Here is a 24,450-nt window from a genome sequence, read left to right on the forward strand (position 1 = left end):
AAAGAGAATGGGCGAGCTCTCTGGCCTTTTCCTATAAGGGCGCTAATCCCATTCATGAGGGCTCCACCCTCATGACCTATTACCTCGCAAAGACCTCTCCAAATACCACCAAAATGGAATTAGGGTTTCAACATGTGAATTTGAGAGGAAATAAAACATTCAGTTCATTGCAGGATGGGACCTACTCTAAAGAATGGAAGCATGACAGAGGGATCAGAAGGTCACAGCTGGTGAGGGTCTCACAGGTGAGACAGGCTTGAACTAAGTCTCGATGAATTTATTAGCTTAATGTGAGTGGGGGAGGTGGTGGAGTACCAATCCTGGCAGGGAGAACATCAAGTTCAAAGGCACAAGGCAATTTAGAACGTGGAACATGTTTTTAAAAAAAGAAAAGCATTAAATAATGAATCAGGCTGAAGCGGGAGTTGGGAGGTAGGGGGGTGCTGTATGGGAATGATGAGTGAGGGAGGGGGAGGGTGGAAAAGGGGAAGGATGAGTTTGAAGAGATAGACTACAGACCAGAGAGAGCTCATCAGTGGCTTTATACGCAGCCTAAAGAATTTGCATTTATCCTGAGACGCTATGAGGAACAACTGAAGCCTTGGTCATAGGATAGTAGTATGATCAGGTTTGCACTGTAGGAAGATGACTTTGGAAGCAGTGAGAAGAAAGGATTTGAGAGGGCACCACTGGAGATTGGGCGACTAGTACCAATGAAGTGGAATTGCTGCAACCCAGGCACAGAATCATGAGAATCTGAACAAGGGCAGTGGCAGGAGGGATGGCTGTCTATATCAGGGCAAAAGGGTCCAGGTGGGAGCCCTGGAGGTCTGAATTGCTGGTAACAGTTATTGTGTACATTTGGTGGGTGTCACTAAGAAATAGAGCACAGCTCTATTTTTTTATACTTGTAACCAGTCAATATTTTATTATTATTCATGTTGGAAGTATACTTTTAGCATGTCTAGAATGGTGCAATTTTTGTTGTTAATTTTGTAATTCATACACAACTTGAAAGAGACAGAGCCTCTTGGCAAAGACATCATAAAATCGTTATAGGATTTCTTTTTAGGTGGTGAGATGTCCATGGCTTTCTGGAAGGGTGTGGGAGGCTGGAAACCAGCCCACAGGGCAGGGCTCAGGCTCTCCCCAGGGGCAGGCATTGGACTCAGGCATCTAACTGGGAAGTTCTGAGGGTCTGGCATTCTGAGAGATGGGTTCTTCTTGTTGGGAGAACATGTCAGGGGAGGAAGGGGTACTTGTTAAATGGCTATAATATTCAGAACCAGCCTCCCAGGCATGCAACTTGTGTAGTCCACAGGCCCTACACTCAGAAGGGCCCCCAGGCTTTGGTTTCAAGACCTGCTGTCGTCATCTTGAAATTTTTAGTAAGTTTTTTCTAACAAAGGGGTCTGCGTTTTCACTTTGCAACTGCAAATTATGTAGCCTGTCCTGACAATGCACGCTGAACCATGGTTATCTCATTTGGTCCTTCATCAGACATCCCTGAGGGTGGCATTGCTAGCTCTACTTCAGAGAAGATCAAGCTGATGCTCAGACAAGCAAGGTCGCTGAACTACAGTACACACTTAGTGAGTGGAGAGAGCTAAGATTCCACCCCAAGTTTTTGATCTCTTTATACTACCTATTCAGAGCTAGTCCTTGGCCCGGGCACAGGAAATGTAGTGGGAAGACCTTTACCATGGCTTCCTGCAAGTTCAGTATCATTTCTTCCCACCCCAGAAAGAGAGATAACCTTTCAAATAATGAGCTTCTCTTATTTCAAAGGCAACGTGTTTAACTCCAAAGAGTCTCAAGCATTGCTTGTGGTTATATTTCATTTCTGGCTCCTAAAGATGGGAATAACGAAGAACCACAGGTCCAAAAATGAGTAACTTAATGGATTCTTTTTTTTTTTTTTAAGTTTTTTTGTTTCTTCTTTTGAAGTATAGTTTGTTTACAATGTTGTGTTAGTTTCAGGTGTGCAGCAAAATGATTCAGTTATACATATATATATATACATATATATATGTATATATATATATATCCTTTTTCAGATTGTTTCCCCTTATAGATTATTACAGGATATTGAGTAGAGTTCCCTGTGCTATACAGTACGTCCTTGTCGGTTATCTATTTTATATATAGTAATGTGTATAAATTAATCCCAAACTCTTAATTTATCCCCCCACCAACTTAATGGATTCCAGCCTTCCCAGTCTGCCAGTTATCCCTTGAGAAGTGCCTATAGCAGCACCTGGGAAGTCCAGCCATCCCCACTCAGAGGCCAGAGCAGGTGAGAGAGTGCCAGGCCACCCTGGGTGGGGAGCTGGGGTGGCCATGCCTGGCGGCCTGACTTAGTGTTGAAGAGCACAGGGGTCACTGCCAGCACCTGGATTATGACCCTCTCCCTAACTTCTCCGTGAGTCAGTTTCTTTAACTGTGAGATGGGGGTATTACTAAGATCTGCCTCCAAGGGTTGATGGGAGAAATAATGGGAGAAACAACGCAGGAAAAGAGCAGAGCACAGAGCTTGGCCCACAGTGAACACTCAGCACATGGGAGCGGTTATTATTTGATGACGTTGTCTGTGTTAAGTCAGGAAGGCTGACCTCCAGGAAGTGAAGGTCCGCAGGAATCTAGCTAGCTGGGGAGTATCAGTGACCGCTCAGTTGTGGAAGGACAGGCCCAGCTAAGCACTTCCTGATGAATGAAATGAGGCCCTAGCTAGACGTCTGCCTCGCTTTGTTCTGACCATCCTGGCTGGAGAGCCGGGGTGAGCACAGGCCCCTTCAATAAACGGTCTCACGTAAAACTCCTCATTGATTACACAATGCAACCTTAACCATGGGTGTAGAAGAAGAACAGGCTTTCTCTCGGAGTAGCTTGTTCAGATATATGCGAAGCAGACCAGGAAAGCTGCCTACGTTTATAGGTACAAAGCCTGAACCCAGGCAAGAAAAAAGATAAATTGCAAGGCAGGCTTTTCAGTCAAGTGGCACATGCCAGCCCCAGCCAAGTTCTTTCTGAGCCCTTCCCCTTTGGCCACTATTTCTTTGAAGTCCTTAACTGTATTTGCACTTCTGAGCTTCACCTTTTGAATGCAAAAGACACGGGAGGAAAATATAGAACACTAATCTTCTATCGAGACTGAACAGATTCACTAGAGAATCATCATAAATGCATCATAAAATGCTTTCCATTTCAGAGCAGGCAAAGTCTCAAGTAAGGTCCCAGAGGAAGCAGGCTGGCGAAAGCGGCTGAGAGTAGCAAGAAGAACCCGACCCATGGTTCTCTAATAACTTAGTTGTTGGGAGCACGGTAGGGTACTTGCTGGCCCTTCAGACATTATGAAAACTGCAAATTTTGCAAGTGTTTTTAAAATTCTGCATTTCAGAGTTAAATGTCCTCTTACTAGACACATAACACACACCAAAAGTGTTTCTACAAATCTAGATGTGGCATTTTAAAAACATGGCTGCAGTGAACATTGGGGTGCACGTATGTTTTCGAATTATGGTTTTCTCCACATATACGTGCAGGAGTGGGATTTCTGGATCCTATGGTAGTTCTATTTTTAGTGTTTTAAGGAACCTCCATACTGTTCTAACACAACATCGTAAATCAACTGTGCTCCAATAAAGTTTTTAAAATAAATTAAAAAAATAAAAACATTTTGGGCACACTTCCTATCAAGGGTTGGGGTCTAGGTGCCCCCGTCACAAATCTGGGTGGACTTGTGTCTGCTCCATCCACAGTACCGATATGGGATGGAAGAGGTTATGCTAGATGATCTCCTAAAATAGGTCACGAAAGGTCTCACAACTTCTGCCTGCTTCATGGAAGCCTAGACTACCCAGGGCCCCTGGGGTTAAGGAAGCTATGGCAGACACCTCAGTCCACTGTCCCAAATGATCCCAGACTTTCAAGATGTCAGACCTGAGTGAAGCCATCTGAGATCCTGCAAAGCAGTGCATCTCCCATCTGAACCCCACCTCACAACCAACCTCTGCTAACTCCACACGGAAGATGAATCACTCAGCCAAGCCCAGCTTGGATTCCTGACCTACAATATTGTAAGGCATAAGAGTTTCTATGTTAAGCCACTAAGTTCTAAGGTAGCTCTTCCACAGCTGTAGATAGCTGGAACACTAAATGAACTTCCTTGACTCTACCAGCCTGTAAGCAAGAATATGGTTGCACCCATTTCCCAGAAGAAAGTTTCCAAGGTCCCATCCTCACCAGCTCTTCAGGAAACCGAGTCCCCAAATGGGCTCTTCACAGATACTTCTAGAATCCAGAGTAAATGTCCCCACAGGCTAGTCTTCTTGGCTTCCAAGCATGCAGCACTCTGCGTTCCGCGTTGTCCTCCAGGCTCACTTGGATTGGATGCCCTCATTTGTGCCAAAGGCACCACCCTGAGACAGGCTGGGACCTGGGACCTGGGACCCTTTGCTGCAGTGCTTGCACCTGGACAAACGTCTCTTCGAGCAACAAAATACAAAGAAACTATAAGGGACTAAAAATAACTGCGTACATGCGCAGTTGGGGCAAATAATGGACAACAAGATACAAAAAGACCAAAAACCCAACTGCCACTTCTGAAGAGCCGGGAGCAAAAGCAGGGTACTGCGCATGCCCCCTGCACACAACACCACCTAAGGGGTGGGCAGACCACCTAAGCCACCCCTCTGGACCAACCCTGGGACACACCCCTACCCTCACCCCCATGTAAGGAACCAGCTCACACCCCCACCCCCATCCCGGGTAAGCGAGCAAGGGAACCTGTTGCTTGTTCTCGCTCCCTCCTGCTGAAGCGGGGGCCCCAGTAAAGCCTTGCCTGAATTTCTTGTCTGGCCTCATCAATTCCTATTGATTGAGGAGGCCAAGAGCCCTGGTCAGTAACAATCCCATGCAAAGCTCATGTCCGTGGGGCTGCGGCTCTGACAGCCTCAGGAGCCTGAGGAGATCCTTAGGAAAATATTGCCCTTGCCCTTGTATCACCTCTCTCTGGGCCTGGAGTCATCTGAGTCCAGGGTTATGTGGGGAAATGATTTTTTTTTGCTCAAAATTATCTTCCTTCCTCCCCAGGGCTCACTCAAGCCTAAGATAAAGTTTCATTTATTTTCTGTAATCTCAAGCCTGGTTTCCTTAGCTCTGTTGAAATAGATTCTTGGCTGGCTGACTTGCTCATTGTTCTCTAGATGTGGTGAAAATCTAAAGCTACTACAAATGATGCCCATGTTGGGAACCCCCATATTCACAGAAGACACTCATTTAGACACTGCACTTTCCATTACAAAGCATTTTCCTGTTACTTGTTTATTACATGGCTGGGCACAGCACACCTTGCTCTGCAATTTGGATCCTACATGAAACCATTCTATATGCAATGCTACAAGCCCATTTCCTAACAGTCAAATGGTCAAGTCACATATGTTATACATTTAAAATGTCAACTTTAATCTGATGTTCTACAACCCCAAGCTTTGCCTTTTCTCCTATATAGAGCTGCAATCCTAAAATGCCTAAAGAGCATAATCAAATATTCTAAAAATCTTCTGCAGAGTCACACTGAATAACTGGGTGTAATGGAACTAAGAATATATGCTGCCCACTAGAGACTCACTTCAGAAATAAGGCAACATATAGATTGAAAGTGAAGGTATGGGAAAAGGTATTCCATAGAAATGGAAACAAAGAGAAAGCTTGTGTAGCTATACTCATAAAAGACAAAAAAGACTAAAGCAAAGACTGTCATAAAAGACAAAGAAGGGTACTACATAATGATAAAGAGGTGAATCCAGCATGAAGATATAGCATTTATAAATATAAATACATCCTACATAGGAGCACCAAAATATGTAAAGCAAATATTAAGAGACCTAAAGAGAGAAATGGACAGACAGCAATAAAATAATAGTAGGGGACTTTAACAGCCCCACTTACATCTATGTACAGACCATTCAGAAGAAAATCGATAAGGAAGCATTGGCCTTAAAGAACACATTAGACCATATGAATCCTATGTCTCTTGATAGTCTTATGGGGTTTCCTTAGATGTAACAATTTGTTTTTTTCTTGCTGCTTAAGGTTTTCTCTTTATCTGTAATGTTTGACATTTTACTTATAGTGTGTTTTGGTGTGGATCTCTTTGGGTTCATCTTTTATGGGACTTGGCTTCCTGGACCTGGATGTTTGTTTCCTTTCCTAGGTTAGGGAGGTTTTCAGCTGTTATTTCCCCAAATAGTTTTTCTTTTCTCTCTCTCTTCTCTGGGACCACCATAATGTGAATGTTATTCTACTGGATGTTGTCCCATAGGTGTCTTATCTTCTTTTTTTTTTTCATGTGTGTTTTTCCTTTTGCTGCTCTGTATGGGTGAGTTCCATTATTTTGTCTTTTAGCTTGCTGATCCATTCTTCTGCATCATCTAGTCTGCTATTGAACCTCTTGTGTATTTTTCAGTTCAGTTATTGTATTCTTCAGTTCTGTGACGTCTGTTGGTGCTTCTTATATTTTCTATCTCTCTGTTGAGTTCAGCCATTCTTCTGAGTTTGTGAGCATCTTTTTGATCCTTGTTTTGAATTCTTTATCAGGTAGATTACTCATCTTCATACCATTAAAGTCTTTTTCTGAGGTTTTGCCTTGTTCTTTTGTTTGAAACATACTTCTCTGTTTCTTCATTCTGCCTGACACTCTGTTCCTATTTCTATGCATTAGGCAGATCAGTTACATATCCCAGTCTTGAAGGAGTGGCCTTGTGCAGAAGATGAACTTATTCAAACTTGCCTTAGCTCTTGGTTGTCTTTCAAAGCTCTGGGATTGTCTAAATCACCTGACTTATTCTTGATATGTCTCCTTTGTTGAGATTATGCTGAGACATGTCAGTGTCCCAAAGGGAGGAATCTCATTTAGCGCCTAGTTTTTGGTTGACTGGAAGACAGACCCTCAGGCAGCAGCTCTTACAGTATGCAAATATATACAGACTTGTGAGGCCACTACTGTAATCCCTACTGGCCTCCAGAGCAGATCTGGAGGTGTCCCATGGGTGATGGTTACACAAATCAGGGGCTACAGATGAGTATATAAGCTCCTTGCTGTAAGGTCTTATCAAGCTTTAGTGAGGCTGAAAGAGTGTGAAGGGATGGTGTCTCCCCACTTACACTCCCTGGGAGCACCTCCTTGGACCCTAGATGTGGCGGAAACCTGAAGCCCGTCCCTCAGACTCAAGCTCCAGGACAAGTAAACAAGCGTTTTTCACAGAAAGGTGGGTTGTGTTTCAGTTTGCTGTCTGTGCAGTTCCCTGGGGGTCGTGGCCTACCAATAACTGTCTTTCCAATTGTTACAGTCCTGTGGAGCTCAGTACTTTCAGCTCCCTTGGCCACCAGGGCCAGGGGATCAAGGGGTGTCCCCCGTGTGGATTGTGTGCACGTGCTGGCTTTAGCAAGGCAGCTGGAGAGCACAGGGAGTGGGGCACAGTCACCAGCTTCAGAAAGGCCCTGGGAAAATGTCTGGACTGCATACATCTGTGAGTTTTAGCAATGCAGCAGGAGAACGCCTTGTTTATGCGTGTGTGCTGGCTTCAGGCTGGGAGTGAGAGAATGCCCCGACCATTCATGCTCACCAGCCCCATCCAGGAAGCACGGTGCTGCAACTACCCACATTCTCTGGCTTCAGCAAGGCGGCAGGACTGTGCCTGGAATAGTGGCAAGAAGTGTGCCCTTGGGGCAGGTGGAGAGTGTAATAACGGCACCTGCCAGCACCTCTGTCTCCAGGAAGAGTTTCAACTGCCGCCCGTCCCTTCAGCAGAGGCTTTTAGGTTAGCAAATGAGTCCCCTTCACATATAGTCTAGATGCTTTTCAAACTGCTGTTTGTTCACTGGGTCTTGGGGTGTGTGAGATTGTATGTGAGCCCTTTAAAAAGGAAATCTCAGTTTCTTATAGCACTTTGGGTCCCTTGGACACCACCTGTTGGTTTTCTTAGCCAGGTATTTTGGGGGTTCACCTCTCTGATGTAGCTCCCAGGGGTTGGGGTATCTGATGTGGGGCACCAACCCCTCGTTTCTCCAGAAGAAGCGCTGGATTGGTGAGATCCCCCCCTATTGTGAGTCACCATGTCGGGGGTGGGGATTTTGCTAAGACCGTGTCTCTGCCTTTCCTACCCATCTCGATGTGGTCCTTTTAACCTTTGTTGTGAAGAAGTAGTTCATGTAGGTTTCAGATCTTTTTTTTTTTTTCCTTTAACACATGTTTATTAACCATTTCTCATGAGATAGGCACTGAGGGAAATAAAAGCATGAATAGGACCAACCGCTCCAATTATCTATTTGAGGACACACACACATAAAGAACTGCAAAACAATTCGACAAAGGTTTGTGTGAGGTCCCGCTGGAACAGGGAGAAGGGGGTCAGGTGTTTAGCCTGGCTGTCTGGAAGAAAATTCCAGAGAAAGGACATTTAAGTTGCTTCCTGAAGGGAACAACCCCACGTGAAAATTTCCAGAGGCAAGACAATATGAGGCCTGTTTGGGGAACAGAGTGAAATTCCACATGCACGTGAAGGAAGAGTTTTTTACTTATTTAACATTATGTCGCTGACATTTACTCTTCAAAGGACTTCAAATGCATGAGCTCATGCATTGTTTTAATTTTTAAATTAGGTTTCAGATCTTTTTCAAAGGGAAATGATCCAGATGTAGCTATAGATTTGGTGTGTCCATGGAAGGAGGTGAGGTTAGGATCTTCCTATGCCACTGTCTTGGACTCCCCTCTCCTTGGCATTAACATTTCTAGACATTTTACCATGTCATGAGAAAATTAAAAGAAGAAATGTGAAGTGTATCAGTGAGTAAAGAAAATGAACAAAGGAGAACTGCTGGGGCAATTCCAAGGTGAGCGCATAGGGCTCTGTTCACATCATTTCTCTGCCTCACACTTTCTTCATCTGTAAATGTGAGATAATTCGTATTTATTTTGAAGTGTTAAATAGAAAAATTAAATAAAATAACATGTGCTGCTTGGCAAAATATAATCAATTAGATTTATTATTACTTAGATATCATGTATACTTTTTATTAATGTTAAAAGTTTAATAACGGTATTTTCATTGTATATTTATTTATGGTTACCTTCTGTTTGAGCTACTGATCCCTGTTTTCTATTGAGAGTGGTGATTTAGTTTTCTTTGCTTGCAATTAGAGTAAGAATAAAAGAGTCAACTTAAAGAAAAACGTTAAGCAAGCAATAGTTCAGTAGGTACATGGACATAAATGACAAATCTTGAAAGTGACATGGGAATGATTGAGTCTGTGAGTTAAGAGACTTTTCCACCACCCTATCAGACTCAAGATTCCCTTCTGTAACAAACTCTTGTATTTCCCTCTTTTCTATTTAGAACTGAAAAATCTAAATAATAAAACTTGCCTGCCTATAATGCACATTATTTTCAGAAAAGTTTTCAGACATTCTATATTATTAACAGTAATATAACAGAAATAAAAGTGAGGTTGTCTCTGGTAAAATAATATGCATCTCAACATGAAATGCTCAGGTATGATGGATGACAACAGAAGATGTTATCAAGCAGCTGGATAATGGGCCAATATACAGAATCACTGTAAATGCAACAGCTCCAAGTGCAGAACCTGGGCAGATGTGTGCATCTGTGACAAGTATTGGGAGACAGTGACAAGATTTTCTTAAATAGTGAAGTTCTAAATGAGATAAAGTTCAATCTTCTCTCATTACACTATAGTTTTATTCTTGGAAATTAAGTAGGAAATTAAAGTCTTCCAAAAAAACACTGTGTGTTAAGTTCCAAGTTCAGGTCATTAGAAACCAGTGTTTTACTTCCTGGAAAGCCTGGTGGGGCATTAGAAAGTCATGCAGTGCACAACACCGTACTGTTAGCTGCAGGTACTATGCTGTAGAGACCTCTACAACTTACCCATCTTGCATAACTGAAACTTTATATCTATTAAGCAACAATTTTACATGTTCTGCTCCTCTCAACCCCTGGCAACTGCCATTCTATTCTCTGCATCTATGAATTTGACCATTTGAGGTACCTAATATAAGGGGAATCATGCAGTATTTGTCCTTCTGTAACTGGCTTATTTCACTTAGCATAATGTTAAGAGGATAGATCTCATGTTAAGTGTTCTTACCACAAAAAACAAACAAGCAAACAAACAAACACAAAAGAACACAGGAAATTTTTAGAGGTGATGGATATGCTTAGTACCTTGATTGTGGTGATGGTATCATGGCTGTATGCGTATGTCCAAACTCATCAAAATATACACATTAAATGTTGTATATCAGTTATACCTCAATAAAGCTCAGGAAGAAAGAGAGATAGAGAAAAGGAAGGAAGGAAGGAGGAAAGAAGAAAGAAAGAAAGAAAGAAAGAAAGAAAGAAAGAAAGAAAGAAAGAAAGAAAGAAAGAAAGAAAGAAAGAAAGAAAGAAAGAGAAAGGAAGGGAGGAAGGAAGGAAGGAAGGAAAAAGAAAAGAAAAGAAAGAGAAAGAAGAAAAGAAGAGAAAAAAGAAAAGAATGGAAGAAAGAAAGTCAAGCCAAGCAGTGGACAATTCTTCAATTGCAAGACCACCCCATACATTACAGTATATCTAACATCCCTGACTCCTGCCCATTAAATGGCAAAAGAACCCCCAATTTTGAGTCAAACACCCCCGGAGATTGGCAGAATGCTCCTAGGAGGTGGTACCATTCCCACTCCCACAGACAACTAGTGGTTTAAGAGCAAGGACCTTAGAGTCAGAGGATTTTTATATATCCTGGTTTCTTTATTTATGATCTTGGGGAAGTGACTTAAATTCTAATCTGTTTAACGTAAATGTAACCAGGTGTTATGGGTTTAATTTTGTTCCCCCAAAAGAGTAAGTTAGAGTCCTAACCCACAATACCTCAGAATGTAACCTTATTTGGAGACAGAGTCTTTACAGAGGTAAGCTAAGATGAGGTCATTAGGGTGGGCACTAAACCAATATGACTGGTGTCCTTATAAAATGGGGAAATTTGGACACAGACACACATGCAGGGAGAATAGTATGTGAAGATGAAAGCAGAGATCAGGGTGATGCTTCTACAAGGTAAAGAATGCTGAAGAGTGCCAGAAAATCACCAGAAGCTAGGGGCGAGGGATGGAACAAACTCCTCCTGTCAGCCCTCAGAAGAAACCAACCCAACTGATCCCTTGACATCCGACTTTGAGACTTCAGAATAGTGATACAATAAACTTCTGTTGTTTAAGCCACTCATTTTGTGGTACTTTGTTATGATAGCCCTAGCAAACTAATTTATCAGGATAATATTTTTGCAAAATTAACTATATCATTTTAATTTTCTTCTTAAATCTTTGTTCTCTTGCAGCATTTCTCTTCTTGTTGAATCTATTTAATATAAAAATAGGCTTGAAAGATAAGCTTTCTGCAGAGAAGATATGCTAAGATAAACGTATTAAGGTTGGGGTTTGTAGATTCAACCATGATGGTCTTCCATGACACCGAGACGATACAATTTTCTACCGCTAACATTTAGCCAAGAAGCCAGAGTTAGGAAGAAGACAAATATGACATGACATCCCAGCTTGTCCATTCTCAGCTTGAGGGATTGTGAGAAAGTAGGGGAGGCCAGAAATAATCTCCTCTCTATAAGGTTTCACAGCTTTGAAGCAGGGAAAAGCTGTGTGTGTGTTTTTCTTATCAATTATTTTATTTTTATTTCTTTCTTTTTAAAATTTTATGTTTTTTAATACATTTTAAAGGTTACTTTCCATTTACAGTTATTATAAAATACTGGCTGTATTCCCCATGTTGTACAATAGATCCTTGTACCCTGTCTTACACCCAGTAGTGTTTTGATAGTTTTTTGGAAATATCGAAGGCAGAAGAGACATTTTACCTTCTCTTTGGGACACCTGAGAGAAACTGCTTGCCAGACTACCTCTTTATCAGCATGAAGGCGGCTGCCCGCTTTTGAGGAAATGTGATAGCATAAAGGATGCTCGAGTATACTCAGAGTCTCCCTTTGCTTCCATGTGTGAAGGATGGGAATGCTCACCTAAGATATCCATTATCCTCCCACGGCTAGCAATACAGAGGATAGAGAACAATAATGAATGCCTTGATCAGTGGCATGATGAAAGAGAGGCAAAAATGAAGAGAGATCTATGGTGGTTTCAAGAGCTAAGCAGAGGTGAAGTCATGTAGGGTGCATCACCAGACACAGAATGCAGCTGCAAATGCTAACAAGGGGAGCATCAGACAGATGGGTCAGGCATGAAGCAGTGAACACACAAGGAGTTAGGGGGACCCATTCTACACTATGCCATGAGTTAGTATAAGATCCTCACAGCCCAACCATGCAAATGAAAATTTAGACAGAAAGAAAGGAGAAGGAGATGATAAAAAATTGGGCTTATATACCCAAAGCAATTATACCTTCCTTGTCTAAAGGGATTATTTAAAATACAGCAGTGGCCATGACGACTTTGGTTTTGAAATATCCCCAATCCTTTCACGAAATTAAAGTAACTAAGATAGCAAAATCAGAAATCCAAAAAATATATTATCAACCAAACTCTATGACAGTGTGTCCTCATAAACCTGAGAATACAGAATGATGAGCAATACCAACTAAGAAGCTAGACCCTTGCAGGAGCAGCAGCTTTATTAAAAAAAAAAAAAAAAAAAAGAATGTCGGAAAGAAGGCTTTTAATAGCCCTAGAGCTTGGGACCTCATAATTTGTCAACAAGTGTTTACTCCCCAAAGAAGAAATCCTCTGGAAGTAGAGGATTCCACACACATATCTGAAAATGATTAAAACTAACACAGAGCTTCCCAGTCTCCAATTTGAAGGTGAGTGAGAATGGGCTACAGAAAGGTAGGATGGCGTTGGGGTTGCCTGAGCCTCCAATGTTCTCAGAAAACCCAGCAGAAATTCTTTGCTGGACGTATAGAACTCACTGAGGTATAGAACTATACTGAGGAGAAACTGCTCAAACCAGAGCCCTACTTGGTCAGAGCAGGAAAATCAGGGTAAAGAAAGGAAACATTTCTAATACTAGTGTGAAACAGGTCCTCATTAGGAGAGGAGACCTAACTCAGAAAGAAGCAAAAATTGTAGCTATATGGGGAAAGCATTAAAAAAAAGAAAAAAGAAAAATTTTTGGGAATGGCAAAAGGAGCCATAGGTTTAGGAAAGTTTTCCTAGCACACCTCTATTTTCAATATTCTTAAAGTTGAGAAAAAAAATTCAAACATGACAATAGAAAAGGATGAAAGAGAGGATAAAGAGAAAAATTATCTGAATACAGGTACAGAAAGTAAAGACACATCCAAAATATTTCATAAGCACACAAAACCCAAATATTTCAAAATAAGTAAAAAGTAATTAAGAAAATTGACAAACTTTGAAATAACTACATACATAACCTACATTGATTTAGAAAAGCTCAGAAATAATATGACTAGGAGTTATGGGATGAACTGTATGCCCTCAAAAATTCATATGTTGAAGTCCCAATCCCCATTACCTCAGAATGTGACTGTATTTGGAGATGGGGGTCTTTAAAGATGTAATTACTTAAAAAGAAGTCATTTGGGTGGGCCCTAATCTAATATGACTGGTGTCATAAGAAGATGAGATTAGGACAAAGACACACAAAGGGAAGACCATATGAAGACACATAGAAAAGACAGCCATCTGTAAGACAAGGGGAGAGGCCTAAAAAGAAACCAACCATTCCAACACCTTGGTTTGGGGCTTCTAGCTTTCAGGAATGTAAGAAAATTAATTTCTGTTGTTTAAGCCACCCAGTCTATAGTTTGCAATGGCAGTCTGAACTAAGATACAAGTCAAAAGAGCGATATAAATAATATGACCTAACTGAGCTCAGGAGAGAATATAAATGAAAGATAAAGAACTGAAGACTTAAAGAGAAGAAATACAACTGTGAATAGATACCACAAAAGGAAAGGAAAGGAAATAAATTGTACAAGGCGAAAAACTGAAAACAAAAAAAATAAAATAAATGAAAAAGAGGAAGAAAATGATAGGTACAGAGGGCAAACAAAAGAAGATCCAACACACATGTAATAAGTGACCGTAAAGAGGAAAATCAGGGCTTCCCTGGTGGCGCAGTGGTTGAGAGTCTGCCTGCCGGTGCAGGGGACACGGGTTCGAGTCCTGGTCTGGGAAGATCCCACATGCTGCGGAGCGGCTGGGCCCGTGAGCCACAATTACTGAGCCTGCACGTCTGGAGCCTGTGCTCCGCAACAAGGGAGGCCGCGATGGTGAGAGGCCCGCGCACCGCGATGAGGAGTGGCCCCCACTTGCCGCAACTGGAGAGAGCCCTCGCACAGAAATGAAGACCCAACACAGCCATAAATAAAATAAATAAATAAAATTTGAAAAAAAAAAAGAAAAAAAATAAAGAGGAAAATCAAAGTGAGAAAACAGATAAATGATAATTAAAATTCCAGAAAAATTTCCCCAAGTAAAAGGGTCTTAAACATAAATACTACAGGGCACATCGCATATCAGAGGAAAAATCTGATCCAAAAAATTCTAAACCAGGTATCAGTAAACTGGCCTGTAGGTCAAATCTAGCCCACCTCCTGTTTTTGCAAACAAAATATTTATTGGAAGACAGTAACACCCATTCATTTACATATTTTCTTGGGTTGTTTTCACACTATGATGACATAAATGGGTACTTGCAACACAGGCTGTATGGCCTGCAGAATGTATAATATTTACTCTCTGGCCCTTTACAGAAAGAGTTTGCTGACCTTGGCCTATGCCAAGATATATTCCAGTAAAACGATTAGATTATAATAAAATGAAAAAATGAAATAAAATAATAAAATAAAATAAATTAATTGAACATCCAGGACAAAACACCAACTCACTTAATTAGCAGCACTTTTAGGGTAAAATAATACTCTATGCCAGTACACAAAAGAATAACATAATTGAGATAGTAAAGTGAAGAAAATATAAACCAAAAGTTTAATTTTCACCCGAATTGATCTACAAGTACAAAGGTCACAGTCATACTGTTATTAAAATGCAGGGGCTCAGGGAAACAGTTTCCATGAGCTCTTCCTAAGATGACCCAGAGAACAAGCTCTGACAACCAAGAAATGATTGGAGAAGCTTTAGGACAGAATATAAGGTGATCATTATTTCACTGTAGCAACAAGATTAAATAAAGGAGGATGAGAGTGACAAAATACATGCAATTGCTATTTGAGCTGACAATGTAAATATAACTATGAAAGAGGTGAGAGAGGAACATAGATCGATAATAAGGAAAGCAGACCATGCATGTTGATTGTCTTATAGATATTAACTGGTACTAAAAGGACATTACTTTAAATTAGCTTGTGGGGAGAGAAAGGAGGGAGAAGTGGTTCCTGGTTAACTATAAGATTGCTTATGATAGAAAATGAAGACAAAAATCTTTAAAAAGTGAGACTATACAATATAAACATATCACATAAAAGATAACTTTTAGAAAAAAACACAAAACTTTCTAAATAACAACAGTAGTACTTAAAAGAGAGAGACAGACAGACAGAAAGAGCAAAGAAAACAGGTAACATTCTAGAGGGAACACAAATGTCCATTAGTAGGGGAGTCGTTGAACTGAATCACACGATGTAATACTATGCAAATGAGTGATCACATTTTAGAGGGAACACAAGTGTCCACCAGTAGAAGTTTATTTAACTGACTATGTAATACTATAATGGATCCACATGATGTAATACTGTAATTGACTAGGATGGATCCATATGATGTAATATCATGTAATACTATGTAATACTATAATGAATCCACCTGATGTAATACTGTAAGTGACTAGGATGGATCCACCTGATGTAATACTATGTAATACTATGATGGATCCGTATGATGTAATATCATGTAATACTATGTAATACTATAATGAATCCACCTGATGTAATACTGTAAGTGACTAGGATGGATCCACCTGATGTAATACTATGTAATACTATGATGGATCCATATGATGCAATACTGTAATTGACTAGGATGGATCCATATGATGTAATCATGTACTACTATGTAATACTATAATGAATCCACCTGATGTAATACTGTAAGTGACTAGGATGGATCCACCTGATGTAATACTATGTAATACTATGATGGATCCGTATGATGTAATACTGTAATTGACTAGGATGGATCCATATGATGTAATCATGTAATACTATGTAATACTATAATGAATCCACCTGATGTAATACTGTAAGTGACTAGGATGGATCCACCTGATGTAATACTATGTAATACTATGATGGATCTGTATGATGTAATATCATGTAATACTATGTAATACTATAATGAATCCACCTGATGTAATACTGTAAGTGACTAGGATGGATCCACCTGATGTAATACTATGTAATACTATGATGGATCCGTATGATGTAATATCATGTAATACTATGTAATACTATAATGAATCCACCTGATGTAATACTGTAAGTGACTAGGATGGATCCACCTGATGTAATACTATGTAATACTATGATGGATCCGTATGATGTAATATCATGTAATACTATGTAATACTATAATGAATCCACCTGATGTAATACTGTAAGTGACTAGGATGGATCCATCTGATGTAATACTATGTAATACTATGATGGATCCGTATGATGTAATCATGTAATACTATGTAATACTATAATGAATCCACCTGATGTAATACTGTAAGTGACTAGGATGGATCCATCTGATGTAATACTATGTAATACTATGATGGATCCGTATGATGTAATCATGTAATACTATGTAATACTATAATGAATCCACCTGATGTAATACTATGTAATACTATGATGGATCCGTACGATGCAATACTGTACAAAAGAATGAGAGATTGTCATCCAGCATATGTTGTTCTACAAGGTATACACAGTTGTAAAAGATATTGCTCTGCAAATATAGAACAGTGTGCAAAGTATGCTGTGTGTAAAAAAGGAGGGAACCACGCACATATAAGTCTTGCTGATATTAAAAAAAAACAAAACAATGAGGATAAACACCAAATTTATAAAATTGTTACCCATGGTTCGGGTACCCATACATTTGTTTGTCTAGAATAGCCATGGTTAATGTCTTTTGTATATCAGCAGAAGTAGAGGGGACTGCTTTTTGAAAAGACATCTTAATGGTCTATTTCTGATGTATAGGTAGAATCTGGGCAATTTAAAGGGAGGACAAGAAATAAGAAATGTTAACTCCTGCACATAAAAATATAAAATATTACTCTCTGTATTTTAGCCAAAGAAAAGTTTGAGTATTATGCTTATCTGTGAAGCTAGTTGTCTTCTTATTTATTACCTAATTTTTAAACACCTTATTCTTTCTTGGTGCCTTTAATGATTTCCATCCAAAGGGGTCCAAGGTTGTAGGCATCTTTATAAGAAACTAGGCTTGGGAAACTCTTTTGGGGGTTCACTCCCACCCTGTGCTTTATATTTCTACTTATCTGACCTCCAAAGTCTCCACCCTTTCGCCTTGCCACCTAAATTCTCCTCCTTGGCCTAAACCTTTCTCAGAGGTGCCACATTTGGATATTGTGAGAAGGCTTAAAAAGGAAGAAACACAAATGGATTTGGAGAGACCTGTACAAGGCACCTATCTTAAGAAGGACAAGTCTGCAGTCAGCAGGTATTTCAGACAAAGCCTCTCCATTTCCCTTTGTTCACCAGATGGCGGTTTTATCACTCCCTACCAGTTTGCATTCTCAGTGACCAACTCCATTTTCTTTTATCTCAGGCCCCCTTTTCAGTGATTGTGGTAAAATTAGGTAGAGCTAGAATCCTTTTATTTTACCGCATTTGCAATGTAGGCCTTATCTATTGACACTGGGAAGGACACAATGGTCTGAACTGTGTTCCTGGTGCCAAAGAATTGGATATCCTGTTCCTCCCAGAGGGGTGTTTGCCAATACTTCTTGACTACCATGCATCCAGAATTCACATGATCAAGGACTGTCCTCCAAGGACAAATAACTTTTAAAAGAGGATGAAGTTCCCATGTTCAGGCTCCGATATCTCCTCCTAAAAATGACCCCAGTACTAAGTATTGAAGAGGCCAGAGAGGCTGCTAATTGTCCACAATGCACAGGACAGCCCCCACAACAAAGAATTATTGGCCCAAGATGTTAATAGTGCCAAGGCTGTGAAACCTTGAATTAGAGTACAATTTAAATGTTGTAACAAAAAGACCTAGAAATAGAGTGATTCAAACAAGATAGAATTGGATGTGTCTTTGTCTAGGATGGGAAAGGTGGACCTAAAACCACACCCAGGCTCCTTACTTATTGTTGCTCTGTATTCCTCTATGGTGTCGACCTTGACAAATGGTTGAAGCTGACTTTCCAGCCTTGCCATAACATTCTGACTCATATGTATGAGTTTACTAGGGTTGTCATAACAAAATACCACAAACTGGGTGGCTTAAACAACAGGAATTTATTTTCTCACAGTTCTAGAGGCTGGATGTCCAAGATCCAGGTGAGGCCTCTCTCCTTGGCTCATAGACAGCTACCTTCTTGCTGTGTCTTCACATGACCTTTCCTCTATGTACACATATCCCTGATGTCTCTTCCTCTTCATATAAGGACACCAGTCATATTGGATTAAGGCTCCATCCTTATGACCTCATTTAACCTTAAAAGGCCCTCCCTACACACAGTTACACTGGGGGTTAGGGCTTTGATATATGAAATTTGAAGGGATGTAATTCAGTCCACAACACCATGGGAAAGGAGAAGAAGAGAAATTAGAGGGCAAACAATTTCGTTTTTTAGGGATTTCACCCAGAAGTTGCATAAATCATTCACTCTTATATATCATTGGCCAGAACTTAGACACATGCCCTAGCTAACTGCAAAGAAGGCTGGGGAATATATTCTTTAGCTAGGCGGCCATGTGCCCAGCTAAATAAAACTCAGGGGGCTATGTTACTCAAAGGAAAACTGTTAAAAAAAGAGATAGAATTCTAGAAACTGGAAAATGATGGTTTGTTCTCATTTTTGACTGAGCATTTCTCCAATATAATGCCTCTTGGATTCACCCCCTCTACCACGGCTTACAGGATAATGATATCTATTCCCATGTAGGAACCAAGCACTGTGGAAACTATACCCATCCCTAGATACTTTTTCATTTAGAAGAGAGTCACAAAACCATAGCCACAAGAAAACAGTATTTCCCCAGTGGCAGTGTTGAGTCCAGGAAAATGTACTCCCACCCTGAGACACTGTGTGTCTCTTATTGTGTCTCTAGAATTTAAGAATAGTGAGAAAGGCTCTGTGGATAGGAAACTGGAAGAGAAAATGCCTATGCCCATGTCCTTTAAATTAACTTCTTTTTCTGCTGTCAAACACTCGGATCTCTGTCCCTAATGACTGAGGCTGAGATGTGGTTCTTAAAGATGGAAAACTATCTCTGAAGAGAAGATTATCTGTTAATATATTAACAACCATCATATCTGATATATATCTTAAGCATGACCACAACATAATACACTTTATTTTAACATATATTACCTCAGTTACTATATTGACATTGAATAATTGTAATTCTAATGCTAAATTTTCAGGTAGTTTATGCTGTTAATGGCTAAAACAAGGCTATTGTCCAAGTTATTTGTGGAACTTCAATAATAGACTGTATTTATGTGAAATACCATTAAGCCTTAGTGGGAGTTATGGAGCAATTACGCCAATGGGAGTTGAAAGAAGGTGGGTGACCTTTCACAACTGTCCAAGGAGTACCCATCAGAAAAAGCCAACTCACCGTTCTTCTTGTAGAACATAATTTCTCCTTTGAATTCTGTTTTTTCCTCCAAGGACTTTTCTATCTGAAGCATCAGTTGCTCGTTGGTTTCAACCCCGAATAAGAATTTGCAGCTGCAACTCTTCTGCATGACTTCTGTTCGGGCAAATCCAGCAAGCTCACAGAAGCCATCCGAACAGTAGACTATGGGGAAACCCTTAGCCACCTGGGCGTTGGCGAGGATGAAGTTGCTATCTGTAGACCAACAAGGAGAAGACAGCAAGTAAACAAGCATGAGAAATTCTTTGTAAATCGCACTTTCAGTAACAAATCACAAGCACATATGTTTAGCCAACATTACCTAAAATGCAAGTCCTGATGTGCTGGGGTGGAAAAGAGACACCCCAAAACGTAGAACGGCATTGCCCAGCAGAAGTATGTATTAAGCTCCGACTTTGGTTTGCATTTTGAAACACACCATGGAGGGAACAGAGCATTCCTTGGTCTGCTTTGAGGCACTTACCATCTACCTAAGAGTAAGGGATGGTGCTTCTGAGTGTGGCTTCTGGTTCATAGCTTGAATCTGCCACTTGATGTACAGATGACCTTGAACAAATTACTCACATATTCTAAACCTCAGTTTCCCTAGGTTTGATTTCCCTAAAAGCAGACCCTGAGGCAAGGATTTGACTGTAAGCAGTTTATTTGGCAGGTGATTCTAGGAAGTAAGGAAGTGGGCAGGGAGGAAAGGTAATAAAGGGTGAGGCAGAAAGGGGTTTACGGATATGAGCAACTGAGGCTCAATCACACAGGGACCCACAGAAGAAATGACTGGGCAGAACACAGCTCAAACTTTTCCCAAAGAGGAGAGAAAGCTAGGGCATTTATCCACCTCCATGAGTGTCTATACCTCATTGGTTAGGATCGCTTTGGGGTTGTCAATATGTTAGCACTTTGGCCTGCCTACTTGGGCTGAACACATTCTCCGGAGGTCACTTGGGCAGCACGATGCTGGGAGCCACTGTATATAAGGAAATGGTCTGCACAGCAACTTAAGGCTGAGTCAAGGAGATCCTGGGAGGGCACTGACAGGTGTACAGAGAGGGTGATACTGTTCCTTACTTCATAGATGTGTTGTAGAGATTCATGAGAAATGCTTAGTACAATGTCTGACACAAATAAGTACTCAATAAAAATTATTATTAAGAGTATTATTCACATCTTACGGCTACTATATTAACAAATAAGAATGTAGGGCAATAAAAAACAGGACACAGTTGTTAAGTGCTTAGAGATGACTTCTGGAGGAGAGCCTGAAAGGCCATATTCAAGGGAGGTTCAAATTTTTTGAGATTAACTTAGAGGGGTGTTTACAGGCAAAAAGATGCATATTAGAGATGGGGGGTAAGACAAGACATGTATAAAATGCATTGGTGGGTGACTTTCAGGTTCAGAATGAATTAGAGACTATTATGAGATCACTCATTCATTCGTTCACGAAACTAAAGTTGAACAGTGTCAGTGTATCAGACAATATTAGAGGCTGGGATTTTAAAGATAATAAAAAGAAAAAGAAAAATGGAAAGAACTGTGGCATAAATTGTTAAATGAAAAAAATCATGATTCGGTGCAGTAGGTTATTAGATGAACTATTTGTCAGAAAATACATAAACCCATACAGACATGTACATGTATCCCCAAACAGGAAGTGTTTATGTATACCTAAAACCAAGTGGGTTAACTGGTAACTGCAGATGTCTTTAGAGAGAGCAATTATGGGCAGAGGTGATAGGAATACTTATTTTTGCCATATTCTTACCATATCCTTTGAATTTTACATCATATGCTTTATGTATTACTTATTAAAAAACTAGGATTTTAAAAGAGGTTTGCAGCAGACATCATATCTTGTATGCCATGAGAAAAGAGGAATTCCAGCTACTTCTTGGTGGTCAGCAGGACAAGCACTGACGATCTGTTCCATGGGCTTTCCCATCTCTTTTTAAACATCTGTTGCATGTTTCCATAGACCCCCCATCAGCTGGCAGAACCAAACCCACTCTACTCAGCTTTGCTCCAATCACCTCCCAAGCCCAGAGTAAAAATCCAAGTGCTAACATCTGCATCCTGCCTGGGCCGGGCTGACGCATCTACTTGCCCAGTCACCCTCTCCCTCTGCAGAACAGTCAGAGCTTAAAATCCATACTGGGAAGCCTTCAGTGGCACATTGTTTTGAGGCCATGGGAGTGAATTAAATTATCCAAGACTAATATTTAATTCTCTCACACTTTGCAGAAGCATCTATTGATGGTGTACGATGTGATGGACTTTGTTCCAGGTGCAGAGAGAGGCAGAAAAGTGTATTAGATGCAGTCCCTGACCTTAAAGAACAGCCTTGAACCTATGGGAGTTCCCAGCTAGGTCCAGAGGGGGGCACCCTCCTATTGGTCTTGGTCTCACCAACTCTGCACAGTTCTGGGTAACTCTCTTACCATTAGTTTCTCTTCCTCCTTCCATTCTAAAATTTAGGCTGAGAGCTAGCTTGGAAAACGCAAATGCAGAACATTGGCAAAGTACTCAAATGTCCTGAAAGAGCTTTTAATGTGTTTTCAGAAGCCATTTTTCAGTCAACTGCTGACATGTTTATTGACTTTTTACTATATGCCATGTGACATGGTTCTACCATATGGCAGTTCCTAGAGTGAGGTGACAGGGGGGTGTTAAAAGATGAATAAAGTATAATCTCTAGCTTTAGGATGTTACAACATAATTAAAGAAATGCATGAATATCTATAACATTAAAATACAGCATATTGTAAGTACCAAATCAGTGGTACACAGATAACTACTCCTAGAGTTGAGAAATTGAAGATCCAGGGCTTTTAAAATGACTAGCTAGGAATAAGACAAAAATGGGTGGAGATAATTATCAAAAGACCTGGAGGGTTGGAGCAGATGCCTGAATGGAGCAGGCTTAGAGTATGAATGGAGAAACAGGAATTAGAGACAGAGAAAATAAATAACATTACATTTTGTCCTAAAGTCCAGTTTCCCATCGTTTAAATAGCCACAATAGTTTTCTTTTGTTAGTTTTTATCTGTCTTTCTACTTTTGACCCTTGCAGGGACTTGTACTTTATAGCTGTGTCTTGCACATAGCATGCATTTAAATTTTTTAAAAGTACAACATGAAGATACATCCACCAACCTGAGACTGATATATTTACTTTTATTATGATTACCATATTACATTGTCTTTTTTTTTTACCCGCTTAATTTGTGCTTTCTCTTCACTGTGTTTTGTTATTTTTCCTTTTCCATTTTCAAAAATTAGAAAATATAACACACCTGAAAAAAGATTTAATAACAGTATTTAAAAACAACAGTGAACACACATGGAGCATTCATCTAGTGAAAACCCCTGTGAGAACCATACAAATTGTATTTCCCTCCTTCCCCAAAGAAGAGAACCATAACTTGAATTTTCATAATAATCATTCCCATTTACATAGTTTTTACCACTTAACATATGTATCCTCATGTTGCCTATTTTTTCTGATTCTTACGGCATATATTATGGTATTTCATTCTACATACTTTTTAGTGACTTGCTTCTTTTATTAATTTCCTTAGCATCTTTATAATTGTTTATGGACATAAGAAAAGACCAGTCCCTCAGAGCTACAATAAGCTTCTGAAAAAAGCCGCTAAAGGATTCACCAAATTGCCTGATCTGTGCATTTCAATTAAGGATTATAGTGTGTTTGGGGTACTTAATTCTTCCTGCAAATACCCTGCAAAAACAAAGCAAAAAAAAAAAAAAAAGGCATGTATTTGAGCTTTTCTGTTTATAGGTAGCACTTGTCCTGCCTTCGATATGTAATTGCATTTCAATTCGAGAGAATTTAGTGGCAGTCGGCTTCTCATAAAGCTTAGTGTACTAGCTACATGAATGGTCCTTCTGTGTGGAAAAGAGTAGCTTCTTTTCCCAGCTATCTACTTAGAAACATATGCTTTTCTGAATACCAGTCCTGGAATCTCCAAAGAAGAAATGTGACATTTACTTTAGAATTATGTAAAACAAAGCCACTGCCATAATGATTATGAACCCATCATGGGTATATCACTAACCATACATATGTCAAGGGTATTTAACCTTTTAAAGAATCAATTATGCATATGTGATATACATCTAAATGCCACACAGCTTTTTCTTCCTTGTTTCTAGGTCATCCTTTAGTGTAAATTTAGTTTGAAGTGCTGGTAAACAGTAAGATGTAAATGTGTTTACATTTTGAGTAGTGGAATAATTATCTAAATGTCTCCTTAGCCAAAAGCTTTCATGGATCATCAGAGGGAATCTCAGGGTTGGTGGAGACCCAGGTCACTTGCTCTGAGTCCCGACTGTAGGGTACCACTTTCCCATTCAAATGGAGATGTACTATTCATTGTCGACTCCCAGGCACACAGGGAATGGGAGTTGGAAAGGAAAAATATAGAAGGAAAAAAAAGAGGAGAACGCAAACACTGATCCACTACTAACTCCTTTCATCCTCAGCCCATTTTTCAGATGAGAACACTAAGACCTGGAGAACTTTAG

At 40.1% G+C, this 24,450-nt stretch overlaps 1 protein-coding gene across 1 annotated transcript in view; it reads right to left on the reverse strand.

The window, feature by feature from the left end:
* KCNH8 (potassium voltage-gated channel subfamily H member 8) overlaps nt 1-24,450 on the reverse strand; it is a 401,123-nt gene that overhangs the window by 259,573 nt on the left and 117,100 nt on the right. The window contains exon 2 of the mRNA XM_082460817.1: nt 19,873-20,106. Coding sequence (XP_082316943.1) covers nt 19,873-20,106 — 234 coding nt within the window. The remainder of the gene's footprint in view (nt 1-19,872; nt 20,107-24,450) is intronic.

Source organism: Balaenoptera physalus (genome assembly GCF_965194825.1).
Source record: "Balaenoptera physalus genome assembly, chromosome: 4".
NCBI lineage: Eukaryota > Metazoa > Chordata > Mammalia > Artiodactyla > Balaenopteridae > Balaenoptera > Balaenoptera physalus.